Source organism: Lipotes vexillifer, unplaced genomic scaffold (genome assembly GCF_000442215.2).
Source record: "Lipotes vexillifer unplaced genomic scaffold, Lipotes_vexillifer_v1.1 scaffold186, whole genome shotgun sequence".
NCBI lineage: Eukaryota > Metazoa > Chordata > Mammalia > Artiodactyla > Lipotidae > Lipotes > Lipotes vexillifer.
Window position 1 is genome coordinate 232,843 of NW_006774248.1, and position 12,812 is coordinate 245,654.

Genomic DNA, 12,812 nt, shown 5'->3' on the forward strand with positions numbered 1-12,812 from the left:
TCAGCAGGAGAAGATTGCAGAGCTGCAAAATTACCAGGTGGGAAATTAATCATGACCAATTTTTGGTCAGTAGGAAAGTTATATGAATTCCATTATAATTTTCTTTAGATAAGGCTCTTAATATGTTGACATATTAAATTTCAGTTCTACTTTACCTGAATAGCCTGTTTTGTTGCTGTCCAGTTGTACTGACTCTTTGCCTGAAGACTACATCCTCTCAAATTTAACTTTTAACCTCTTTCCATCTTTAAGGAAGAATTGATAGAGGAAAACTCTTCCTAGGCTGGTGCTTTGCATTATGCTTAAAGATGAACGATGTGGAGTAGATTGCATAAAGAGATCTGAACACGGATATCCTTTGTAATGTCAGCTATGTGTAATTTGGCTTCATTATTTTATTTCTGGAATGTAATACAAACATATTAAAAAATAAAAAAGCCAAATACATGGAATTTTAGACAATTGAGATTTCGAATAGTTCTTCCTGTTAGTGTAGAGGGTTATACAAAATTGACTGTAGGCAATAAATTAGTCCATTTTCATCAGTTTTTTTGTTTTTTTACTAAAAAAAATTAAACTCAAAGAATGAATGTAACTTTATTATAGTATAAATGAATATAGTCATTAAGTTAATGAAAATATTAATGTTGACCTTTTTATTTTCCAGAGGATCAACCATTTTCCAGGAATGGGGGAGATCTGTAGGAAGGATTTCCTAGCGAGAAATATGACCAAGTAATCTTCATTTTCTTGTAGTAGAGAAGACCTGTTCAAAAATTACATTTTGACTGTCATAGTGCTATCTTTCACAAATTTATATTGATTTGAAATGATATTTTGTTGGAAGAGATAAAATTTTAGAGCTAGAAGTGTTTAAAAATTTTCCTGGTTCTATTCTTTGACTTTGCAGAGGAGGTACTTGAGGGTCAGAGACATGAATATCTTGCACAAAGTCAAATAGCTAACAGCAGAGCTGGAGTAGAAACCTGGTCTCCAGAATTTCAAGGTTCTTTTCACTGCAACTTGCTGTCTCTCTAGCAGCATAAGTTTTTCTTTTAAATGTAAAAAGTTTTCTGTACATGGCATTCAATATATACTTAATTATTTTCAATTAAACCTCGCAGGAACTAATTTGTTGCATTATATCCCACCTGTGGGTATGTGTGTGTTCAGAATTCTGGTTATTGAGCATTTAATATGAGCCAGGCACTGTAATAGGTGCCTGTGTGCACACATATACGCATACACACATGTATATGTTCCTACCCGGGGATACATGCACACATATTTATCTCAGAGACCATTATTTAAAGTAATAATGTGCTTTCATGGGAAAAACTGTTAACAGGTAAAGTGTTATACTGAATATACTGCAGAATTTTTGTGCAGCTTATATTTCTGTTGATTAGATTTTTTTTTATTTTAAGAAAGTTGATAAATTGTATGCTTGGATTTTTTTCTAAATATAACAAAGAATGGTATCATTCATAAACACCTCATGGTAGTTTTAAAATGTATTGTTCTATTAAGGCTTTAACTTGATCTAATTTCACATTATTGTTAAAATATAATAAATACATGTAAAGGTGTTGGAAATAAAAACAAGTACATTAGCACTGTTGTGCTTCCTTTAGATGTGTGTGTGTGTGTGTGTGTGTGTGTGTGTGTGTGTGTTTCAAAGCAATTAATGTTAGCCTATTTTGTACTGAGATTATTTACCTGGTTGGCTTATTTTGGATTTGACAGATGTAGTTGGTGATTATTTTCCTTCTCATAGAGGAAACGTAACTTTTTTTATAGGGTTCTCTTGAAAGAGCACTTGAAATATGATAACTGTATGACCTTCCAGTTTTTGTGGAAGCCAGGTGGCTTATATATTCCACACGCTAGTCTTACAGTATAGGCCCTGCTTCTGTGCATATTATATACTGTGGTCCCATTTGAGTTTTAACTAATCTCGTTTGGAAACAGTAACTACTCATCTATAAAAGACTTGCATACATTTATAAAGAAGACTATTTGAAACAATCAGATTTTCTTAAATAGGTAATATTTTAAAATATTTCTAAGAATTTTCAAATTGTTATTGGGAATCAATATGTACCAAATAAGTAGCATTTGGATTAATCAAAAGCAAATATTTTATACCTAGTATTGTATCAGTATCCCTAAGTTATGTACCAAATAGGCAGCCTGATTTATAGCAAATACAAAAATGTCAGGCCATACATTGTAGCCATAAAACTACATGTATAGGTAGATGTAGTTGATGTAAACAAAACCTGACTCAGAGGCTTCAATGGTTTTCTCACAAAAGTAGTAAAACTCCAGAAAACACCGGGGTAAAAGGCAATCTAAAATTTTTCCCTATGGATGACCCAGCAAACTCCAAATCATCTTTTAAGAAGCAATGTGAATGGCACCTGGCTGTGAACCATACTAACCACCCGCATCCCGGAGACAGAGTTAATGCCGCCTTCCACATGTTGCCTTGCCTTATGTAGCTTTATTGCACCTATCACACTGTATTTAATTAATAGCCTATATATAAATTCCTTAGAACAGAGACCATGTTAATCCTCCGTGCCGAACATGTAGTATATACTCAAATGTTTGATCTACTAATATGTAAATTAATACATGGGGCAGAAATTCTTGTCTATTTTTTCCACTAATGTATCCCTAGTATCTAGAATAGTGCCTAACATATAGTAGGTGATTAATAGGCATTTTAAAAAATTAATGAATGGATCAATAAATGAAGAAATGGAGGGAATTTAAATCCTTGTAGTAAATGTCAGTAGCACAGAGAAAGAAAGTTTAGATAAGTTTGAATAGAAATTACTTTTCATATTATCTCTAACTTACAGAATGATCAAGTCCCGGCCTCTGGATTATACCTTTGTTCCTCGAACATGGATCTTCCCTGCTGAATATACACAATTTCAGAATTATGTGAAAGAATTAAAGAAAAAAAGAAAGCAGAAGACTTTTATAGTAAAACCAGCTAATGGTGCAATGGGTCATGGGTAGGTATTTTTCATATGGAATACATAAAAATTTTAAAAAATTGGGGGAAAGAATAAGTGTGACCATTTGCTCATGGTTGAGTACTAATATGAAAGAAAAAATAGCTTTCTAACTTTTGCTTTTTTGGAGCTAAATATTTAATGAGCCCTTTTACCCTGTCCCGGAGACTTCAATAATTCAATCTAAAAATTTAATCAACAGGTTGTGAGACTTTGATAGGAGACTACAAAATAGAGAAAGTAAATATTTTCTAATTTTTTTCTTAAACATAAAATTTGCATTCATCATAATTTTAGAGTAAGCTTGGAGAGGAAAATCAGTTGATACAATAGAGCTAAATTGAGTTGGTGAATGAAATGGAAAGGATGTTACTGTTTTCATCTTAAAAAAAAATCTTAAGCACAAAATGTCTATTTTCTTTGCTTTACAAATAATTTTTTTCTTTATGTAGCCATGGTAATTGGATTGAAGATGAGTAGAACACATTTTAAGCTAAAGTGCTGAGAACTAGACCTGTTAGCTGGGGATAGATTATACAACATAATATTCCTGTTTACTTTTGCTTTCATATGTTAGTTTTCTGCTGTTTACTTTTTCAAAGAAAATGTGGTTGAAGCTACTTTTAATAAAAACACAAGTAATTTTTATCTTGGATTTAGAGTTCTGTGGGGAAAAAAGATATTTGGAAATATAGCTGCCAGGTAAATTACTGTTCAACACATTTCCTTTTAACTTTTAATCATAATTTAATAATTTAATCAGACATTATTTTAAACTGTGGTTTAGTGATTTAAAAGGCAAACAACATGTAGTGTTAGTGCAAATTGTATATTAATTGTTTAATGTAAATTTGGTTCACTATATGTGAGTATCAGGGTAAACATTTTGGGGAGGATAATTGAAGTTCACATTTTCTCAATTTTAATGTTAAAAATTATTTTAAAAATTCATTTTTATATATATTTAATGTTAGTGTAAACAGTTAATAATATGAATTGACTACAGTAATAAAATAGCTGAAAAAGTATACTATACATACTGTGCTGCCATGGTTTATCTCATGCAATGCAGAAGTACATAGGTAAAGTACACCTCTCTCATCTGTAGAATATATCTATTTCCTTGCTGGTTTTCTGTTTAATTGTCCTGTTCATTATTGAGAGTGGGGGGCATTGAACACTTCAGCTGCTATTGTTGAACTGTCTATCTGTGCCTTCAATTCTATCCATTTTTGCTTCATATATTTTGGAGCTCTGTTGTGATGTGCATATGTTTATAATTATTATATCTTCTTGGTGCATTGACTTCTAAAAATTATTATATTACTATTCTTCTTCGTCTGTTGCAGTACTTTTTGTCTTAAAGTCTATTTTGTCTGATACTAGTATAGCCACTTCAGTTCTCTCTTGGTTACTGTTTGCATGGAATATCTTTTCCATTTGTTCACTTTCAGCCTATTTAAGTCTTTGACTATAAAGTATGGCTTTTGTTGACAGCATGTAGTTGGGCCATATTTTTTATACATTCTGCCAAATCTTATCTTTCAACTGGAGAGTTAATCCATTCTTATTTATTATGTAATTATTGATAAGGAAAGATTTACTTTTGGCATTTTGCTGTTTGTTTTCTTTATGTCTTATATAGTTTTCATACCTCAGTTTCTCCATTTCTGCCCTCTTGTGTATTACATGGGTATTTTCTAGTGTACCATTTTAATTTCATTGTCATTTATTTTACTATATATTTTTTGAGTTATTTTTTAAGTGGTTGCTTTGGGGTTACAATTAGCATCTCCATTTATAACAACCTAGTTTGGATTAATATCATTACTTTTAACTGTAAAAACAACAACAACAACAACAACAAAACTTTGCTTCTATTTGCCTCTGCCCCTTTTATGATGTTTTGTCACAAATTACACCTGTATATATTGTGTACCCATCAAAATAGATTTATAATAATTGTTTTATACAGTTGTGTTTTAAATAATACAGGAAAAATAAGCAGTCACAAACCTACACTACACTAGTAGTGACTTTTATTTTTACCTCGTAATCTTTACAGGTGCTCTTTATTTCTTTGTGTAGATTTGAATTACTGCCTCGTGTCCCTTTGCTTCAGCCTGAAGGATTGTCTTTAGCATTTCTTATAGGCCAGGTATAATAGCAACAAACTCTCTTAGTTTTTGTTTATCTGGTAATGTCTTAATTTCTCTTTCAATTTTGAATATTTTGTCAGATATAGATTTCTTGGTTAAAAGTTTTTTTTTTCTTTTTCTATCAGCACTTTGAATATGTCATCTTACTGTGTTCTGCCCTCCATTGTTTCTGATGAGAAATTAGCTCTTTATCTTAATGAGGATCCCTTGGGTGGGATGAGTGGCCTGTCTTGCTACTTTTTTCTCTCTTTCTCTAGGCTTTTGACAGTTTGATTAGAACATGTCTTAGTGTGGCTCTCTTTGAGTTTATCTTACTTGAAGTTTATTAGGCTTCTTGATTTGTAGGTTAATATTTTTCATCAGATTGGGAGATTCTCAGCCATTAATTCTTCAAAGAGTCTTTTTGCCCCTCTCTCTTTTCGCCTTTTGAGACACCCATTATTAGTGTGTTGATATTATTGATGTTGTCTTGCAGGGCTCTTAAGCTCTGTTCATTTTTCTTCATTCTTTTTCCTGTCTGTTCCTCAGACTAATCTCAATTGATTTATCTTCAAGTTTGCTGATTCTTTCCCTGCCTTCCCACATCTTCTGTTTAGCCCCTCTAATGTATTTTTGTTTCATTTATTGTACTTTTCAACTTCAGAATTTTTGTTTGGTTCCCCCCACCTACCCCACCACCTTTAAAAGTAATTTCTATCTCTACTGATATTCTGCACTGGTGAGATATTATTCCCATGGTTTCCTTCAGTTCTTCGTACATGATTTCCTTTAGCTCTTTGGACAAATTTAAAATAGTTGATTTAAATAAGTTATTGTCTAGTAAGCCAAATGTCTGGGTTTCCTCAGGTATAGTTTCTATTAATTGAGAATTTTTTGTATGTATGGGTCATACTTTTTTTTTTTTGAATGACTCATGATATTTTGTTGAAAATTGGATGTTTTGTGTATTGTAATGTAGCAACTCTGACAATTAGATTCTCCCTCCTCTACAGGGTTTTTTGTTACTGTTTATTCTAGTTGATGTTTATTTGTTTAGTGACCTTTCTGAAATAATTTTGTAAAGTTTGTATATTTTAATTGTGTGTGACCTCTGAAGTTCCTGTTCTGTTAGGTCAGTGGTCAATGTAATTGTCCAATCCGTTAGTAAATGAATAGAAATTTCCTTAAACACTGGGAACCAAATATCTGTATCTATACCTATATCCATATACACACACATACATATATATGTGTGTGTGTGTATATATAGATATAGGTATAGATAATACAGGAAAAATAAGCAGTTACAAACCTACACTACACTATTTTGGAGCTCTGTTGTGATGTGCATATCCTTTTATATAGCCCCCAATCCTTGCAGATGGTGTGTGTGTGTGTGTGTGTGTGTGTGTGTGTGTGTGTGTGTGTTAGAACATGCCCTCAACACTTAGCTAGGTAGTTTATAACTCTGCCTTAGCCTTCACTTCCTACTTGTACAAAGCTTGCTGGTTAGCTGGAGGTAAGAGCTTAGTGCCATCTCAGGTCTTTCCTGAGCGTGCACTTAGCCCTGGGCATTCATATGGCCTTCTAGAATCCCAGAAATATATGAGAGCTTTTCAAAGCCCTTATTCCCCAAAGATTGTCATTCCTGTCTTTTTCCCCAATCTTTGCAGTTAGTCTGTTGGTTTTCCCAACTGCTATTTGTTGCAGGGACTACTACATTTGTCTTTAAATGTTTTCAACATTTGTCTCTGCCGACCATCCCCCCACCCCCCCAAGTAGATGCCTCAGCACTGGGAGAGTTCACAGTTAGACAAGATAAAAGAAAACCTTTGAGATTGTCCAGGGAACCACAGAACTGATTTAAACAAATAGACAAACAAACAAACAAACAAAACAACCACAAGAATAGGTCTATTCTACTGCCTCTAGAACCAGTACCTGTACTGGGAACACAGGTTACTGCTCAAGGCCACTGCTGAGCTGGGGGTTGGGGGTGGTACCAGAGTAAGTTAAAATGCTAGGAATCTCTTTTACACAGATTCAGCTGTTTTTTTTTTTTTTTGTTACATGTTCCTTGGTTAGTATCCATGGTTCTAAAAAAAGTTACTTCTGACAGTATTTTTATGCTGTATTTTGTATGTGTGTGTGTGATGGGACCACTTTCCTCTTGAGTATTACCTATAACTTTGTTAAAATCCTGACTCCATAACAAATTATTCTTTTAATCTTTTCTTTAAATTTAGGATTTCTTTGATAAGAAATGGTGACAAACTTCCATCTCAGGATCATTTGATTGTTCAAGAATACATTGAAAAGCCTTTCCTAATGGAAGGTTACAAGTTTGATTTACGAATTTATATTCTGGTAACATCGTGTGATCCACTAAAAATATTTCTCTACCACGATGGACTTGTGCGAATGGGAACAGAGAAGTACATTCCACCTAATGAGACCAATTTGGTAAGTGATACCAGACACTATGATTTTATTAATTTATTCAACATCTATACACCCATTGTGTATAAATGTTACACCCATTGTGTACACCCATTGTGTATAAATGTTAAATGAACAAAGTTCCTCCTCTCAGCCTTTTGTAGTCTAGAAGAATTATATACATAAATAAGACTGCCTCTAATTTAAGACAGCTTTGTGGAAATTAGAAAAAAAAGTGCCTGCTGCTTCAGGGAGGCTAATTAGGAAAATACACCCCATCTGGGTGCTGTGAGCATGAGGATGGATTTCGAAGTATATATGTGTGTGTAGTGGTCCTGGATAGAAATGATTGATACAGAAATACAAATTAAAATAATATGCCATTGAGAAATAGAGATAAAGTGTTATAGAATTGAGTGTAGGAATAGGTTTTGTTCAGCTTCTCATGGGAGAGGTGGTATTTGAGCAGTCTTTGTATGAAAGGTATGGTTTAAACATGTAGAATGTGGGAGAAAGTACATGGAACAGAGAAAGCAAAAGTTATCAGAAAGTAGAGTTATTATTTTTTGTTGGAACAAAAGAGAAGATTTTAAATTTATGTTGATCAATTGTGAAGTAGAGACATAAATTGGCAGTTTCATAGTACGTTTTTAATTCTATTAAGTGGAGATTTTTGTAAGTATTTTTCCATTAAGATTATCTTCGTGTAGCCACAACATATTGATGAAAGTCATAACTGTGTAGTTTATGAAGGTCAAACTGTAATTTATTATCATAATTTATCATGAAAGTCATAAATGTAATTTATAGTTTATGAGAGACAAACCGTAGTTTATTATCCATACTTAAAAGTTTAGTTAACCTCTACCTCTATTTTTGGATCTACTAATTACAGTAAAAATTACACCTAATTAAGGATTGTTTCTCATTTTTGTCAAAGGCCTGGTTATTGTTCTTCTATAATATTATGCACATAAATGACTACGTTGAGTGGTCATTTTCCAAAATTAAATGACTAATCATAAATGTTGCTATGTTCAATTAACTAAAAAATGTTGTAAACCTGGCAAAGGAAGAATAAGGGAACTGTCAAAGTTTTTACAGGAAAGGAAGATAAAAGAAAGAATCATCTCTTCAAAGGTCATAGGGTGTGGATACATCCAATCTCCAAGAGATGTTTGAACTCTACTGCATTCTAGACATTGTGCTGGTTTTGGGAAAACGGTGACCAAGATGGATACAGTACTTGATCTCACAAAAGCAACAATCTAGTGGGGAGGCAGAAAATAAAATAAGCAATTATAATACCCAGTGGTAAGTGTAATGGTTTAAGAAACTGAGAATGCTATGGCAGTGCATAGCAGGAACATCTAACTCAGTTGGAGATACAGTTAGGGAGTTTGTAAAGTGAAATCTGAAGAGTGAGGGATTAGCTAAGTTAGAGGTGGGGTGGGATGGGTTAAGACTCCAGGTAGAAGAATGGCCCAGAGGTAGGAGGGAGAGTGATACGTCTGGAGAGAGCACACACGTTCAATATGGCTAAAGTACAGACTAAGAAAGGATGGGTGTTCTGACATCAGGATGGAGAGTCCCAGAGGCCAGATCTTGGTAGATCATGGCTAGGATTTTGGAACTTAACCTAAGAAGAAGGGAAGCATTGAAAGATTTTAAACAAGGGAAAGAAGGAATGAGATTGTTGTCTTAAAAAGGTCACCTGGCCTATAGTGTGGGGAATGTGAGATGGGGCTGTAGATGGATAGGAGAGACTAGAGTAAGGGAGACAAGAAGCTGTATTCTAGTCTAACCACATGTGAGAGACAAGATGACTTAATTTGAAGTGATAGTAGGGCAGGACTACGAATAAGAACACAGATTTCAGATATATTTACGATACCATGGGTAACACTGATATACCGACAGGTTGGTTTGTAGAATAAGGGAAAGAGAGAGAGAAATTAAGGATAAAACTCAAAAGTGTTTTGGCACAGCAGTTGGGTGGATGGTGACATTCACTCTGATAGGGAGTATAGGAGCTTTTAAAGTTTTGCAGAAAGCTGATGTGTTTGATTTGAGATGCCTGTGTGACTTCCAAATGGATCTATACTATTGGCATTTGGATATACAGTATAGGTCTGAAGCTCAGATGAGAGAACTGAGCTACAGGCGTAATTTGGGGCTTCTCAGTTTATAGATTATAATTAAAATAGTTGGAGTGGGTAAGACTGGATTATATATAAGGCAGATAGTCATGTTTTGAGAGGAAAGAGTAAAGGAAGAGATAGGAAAGGGTAAGACTTGAAAGCTCATTTAGGTGATAAAGTGATTTATTCTAATTTCTTAAGTTGGATGTATGTGATTTGCTTAAGTACACTGGGTTAGGAAATCATATTGAAAGATTGGGAGTCAGGAAATGTGGCCTCTAGGTTTCGCTTTGCCAAGTGCTCTTGAGTCACATAATCCCCTGGCTTTGGTTTTCACATATATGAAAAATGATGTTCTCCTGTATAAACATCAGTGTTCCTCATATATCTCTAAAATTTCATGATTGAGTTCCTACATGAAGATATGAAAAATATAAAAAGTGAAGTGCAAAACTTTATCTAAAGTGAGATCACTCTTATGTAAAAGGTAAGTTTAAGAAAAAAGGTGGAAAAAATAAACCAAAATGCTCCCATTGGTTGTTTTTGGACAGCAGACTGCTTCATATTTTTTTCCTTCTTCGTATTTCCAATTTCTAAAATAGTGTGCATTTTGGCATGAGCTGTATATTGATAAGCTACATGTAAGGAAATCATGAGAGAGAATTTCAGAAATTGAAATATAATAAACATAAATTTTTTTGCCACCCCGTGTAGCAGTCAGTCAGTCCTTGAAAGGTTCTGTATATTCCAATTCATTATTTTGAGCCTATACGCTATAAAATAGGGTAGAGAATAGTTATATACTTTTTATGCGTTGCAGGTTGCTATTTGATTCAGAGCTGCCATCACTTCTCCTTATGGCAAATGTCCAACTGACAGTGAACTGTTTAGAAGGGGATTTTTGTCAAGGTAGATGTGAAATTGTGGAATTTCCAATGCTACATATAAAAATAATGTTTTAAGAAAAATGCAAAGTTCCATTTCTTATTCACTTTTCCACTAGGATAGCTAAAGTCTTTATTACTGCTGTTAGTATTTATTTTAAGAAATTCCTGACAAATGGAGAGCTCCTCAAAAAATTATTTTCCAAACAAAAATAATTTCTATTTTGGAAACTAAGAAATGTTATAGTTTGATTAATTTCCCTTTTTCTTTAAATCAAGCACTTAAAATTAGACAAGTATGAGGTTATGCTCTTTCTTTTAAATATCACTTAAAGTGATAATTTTCATGAAAGTAGGGACTATGTCTGCCTTGTTAATCTTTGTGTCCACAGTGCACAACACACATTCCTGCCAGTGGTGGGTGCTCCTTAAATATTGTTCAATGAACAAAAAAAATTCTTAATTACTGGTGGGCATATGGATTAATAAACAACATGTAGCTCATATGATCAGTTCTGCATATTTGCTTCAAAGATTTCAATACTGTAGACTTAAGTAACTGCAGTGAAAATAAAATATGATATAAATATCATTGGTTATTAACAAATCAGAATAGTAATGATGTGCTCAAAGTATGTATTCATTGTGATGCAACATTGCTATCTAAAGTGGTTTCTGGGAGTAGGATCATGAGGGTAGGATTTACAGACCTCATGAATGTTTATGATAGATTGATAAGGAGCTATTAATGTATATTAATTGACAATTATGAGAAATTTTAAATTTTGTATTCTTTTTCAAGTTTATTTGAGGATAACATTGTCAATAAACATAAGAATATAGAGACACTAAGAACTAAGAACTCGAGTATGGAGCACTATAAATTTGTTGTTAATCATTTAGACATTTGTACAGCATCGTGTGGTGCTTCTGTCTGCTGACTCTGAGTGCACTCTGTCTTGTTAACAAGTTACAGTGATCTTCCAGTCAGGATGGGAGGGCAGAGGTTGAGTTTGGTATCCTGCCTCTAGGTTTCTGCTACTTACTTGAGCTTTTACTTTTATATCTTTGTTTGAGAAGATATAGAATACTCTCTCAGAAAATTCCTTTCCCAAAACAAGTTAGGATGAAAATTTTAGAAAAACATTAAAAACAAACCAACTAAGAAAAAAAACTTCAGAGTTCAGCATTTTTCTTGCTTAGCAATATGTAGTTTCACATTTTCATTTAATTACTCTATATATCCTTATTATTTTCATACTTTCTATGGTAGATATATTTTCAATAATATACAAAGTAACTTTGTAGGTGACTACTTTCACAACCTTTTTTAGAAAAATGTGCCATTGCATTTTGAAAATTACCTTTATAATCATTAAATTATGAATATGTTGGCTTTCCTCTTTGGATGCTTTGTTTTCTGTGAAACTTCATGGTTCTAGAGTCTCATAGGTGATAACAACTTTGGTTCTGACTTGTTACAGACCCAGTTATACATGCATCTGACAAACTACTCTGTGAACAAGCACAATGAGCATTTTGAAAGGGATGAAACTGAAAACAAAGGCAGCAAACGTTCCATCAGATGGTTTACAGAATTCCTACAAGCAAATCAACATGATGTTGCTAAGTTTTGGAGTGATATTTCAGTAAGATTATACCATTTCACAATTTTAACTGTCTTTCCTCATATTAATTGAAAGGATCATCAACCATTTTAAATAAAGAACGGATTACATTAGATTGGGCAGATAAAGTGTGCTTTTATGAAGAAAGTGAAATTTGTCATGGACCTTAATAGATAAGTAGTACTTTTACTGCTAGGATCGGAAAGAGGGAATGCTAAGCGGAGGCAAAAGCGTGAGTAAAGGCATGGAGGTATGAAAATAGTTCAAAGTGGCCCAGGTTGGTGCATATCGTATTTGTGGGAGATACATGAAGACTTAATGGCTGGAAAGATATATGGAGCCAAGTTTTAGGTCTGGAAATCAAGGCTTCACTTGGTAGGCAGTAAGGATTCATTCAGTCTTTAAGGGAGAAGATTAATAAGGCCAAAGACCATGCATGCATTTGAAAGATAAATCTGACAATGGGTATAGGAAGGGTTAGAGTGAAGACCAGAAGTAGGTAGAGGAGGGCATTTGGGAGTAGTTTCAGGGAAAAGAATGGCCTGAATGGAAC

General features: G+C 33.6%; 1 protein-coding gene across 1 annotated transcript in view; it reads left to right on the forward strand.

Annotated features, from left to right (window-relative positions):
* The window catches only part of TTLL7 (tubulin tyrosine ligase like 7), a 115,407-nt gene that overhangs the window by 26,900 nt on the left and 75,695 nt on the right, over window positions 1–12,812 (forward strand). Inside the window, exons 3-7 of the mRNA XM_007449047.1 lie at window positions 1–37; window positions 668–735; window positions 2,871–3,029; window positions 7,414–7,630; window positions 12,116–12,280. Coding sequence (XP_007449109.1) covers window positions 1–37; window positions 668–735; window positions 2,871–3,029; window positions 7,414–7,630; window positions 12,116–12,280 — 646 coding nt within the window. The remainder of the gene's footprint in view (window positions 38–667; window positions 736–2,870; window positions 3,030–7,413; window positions 7,631–12,115; window positions 12,281–12,812) is intronic.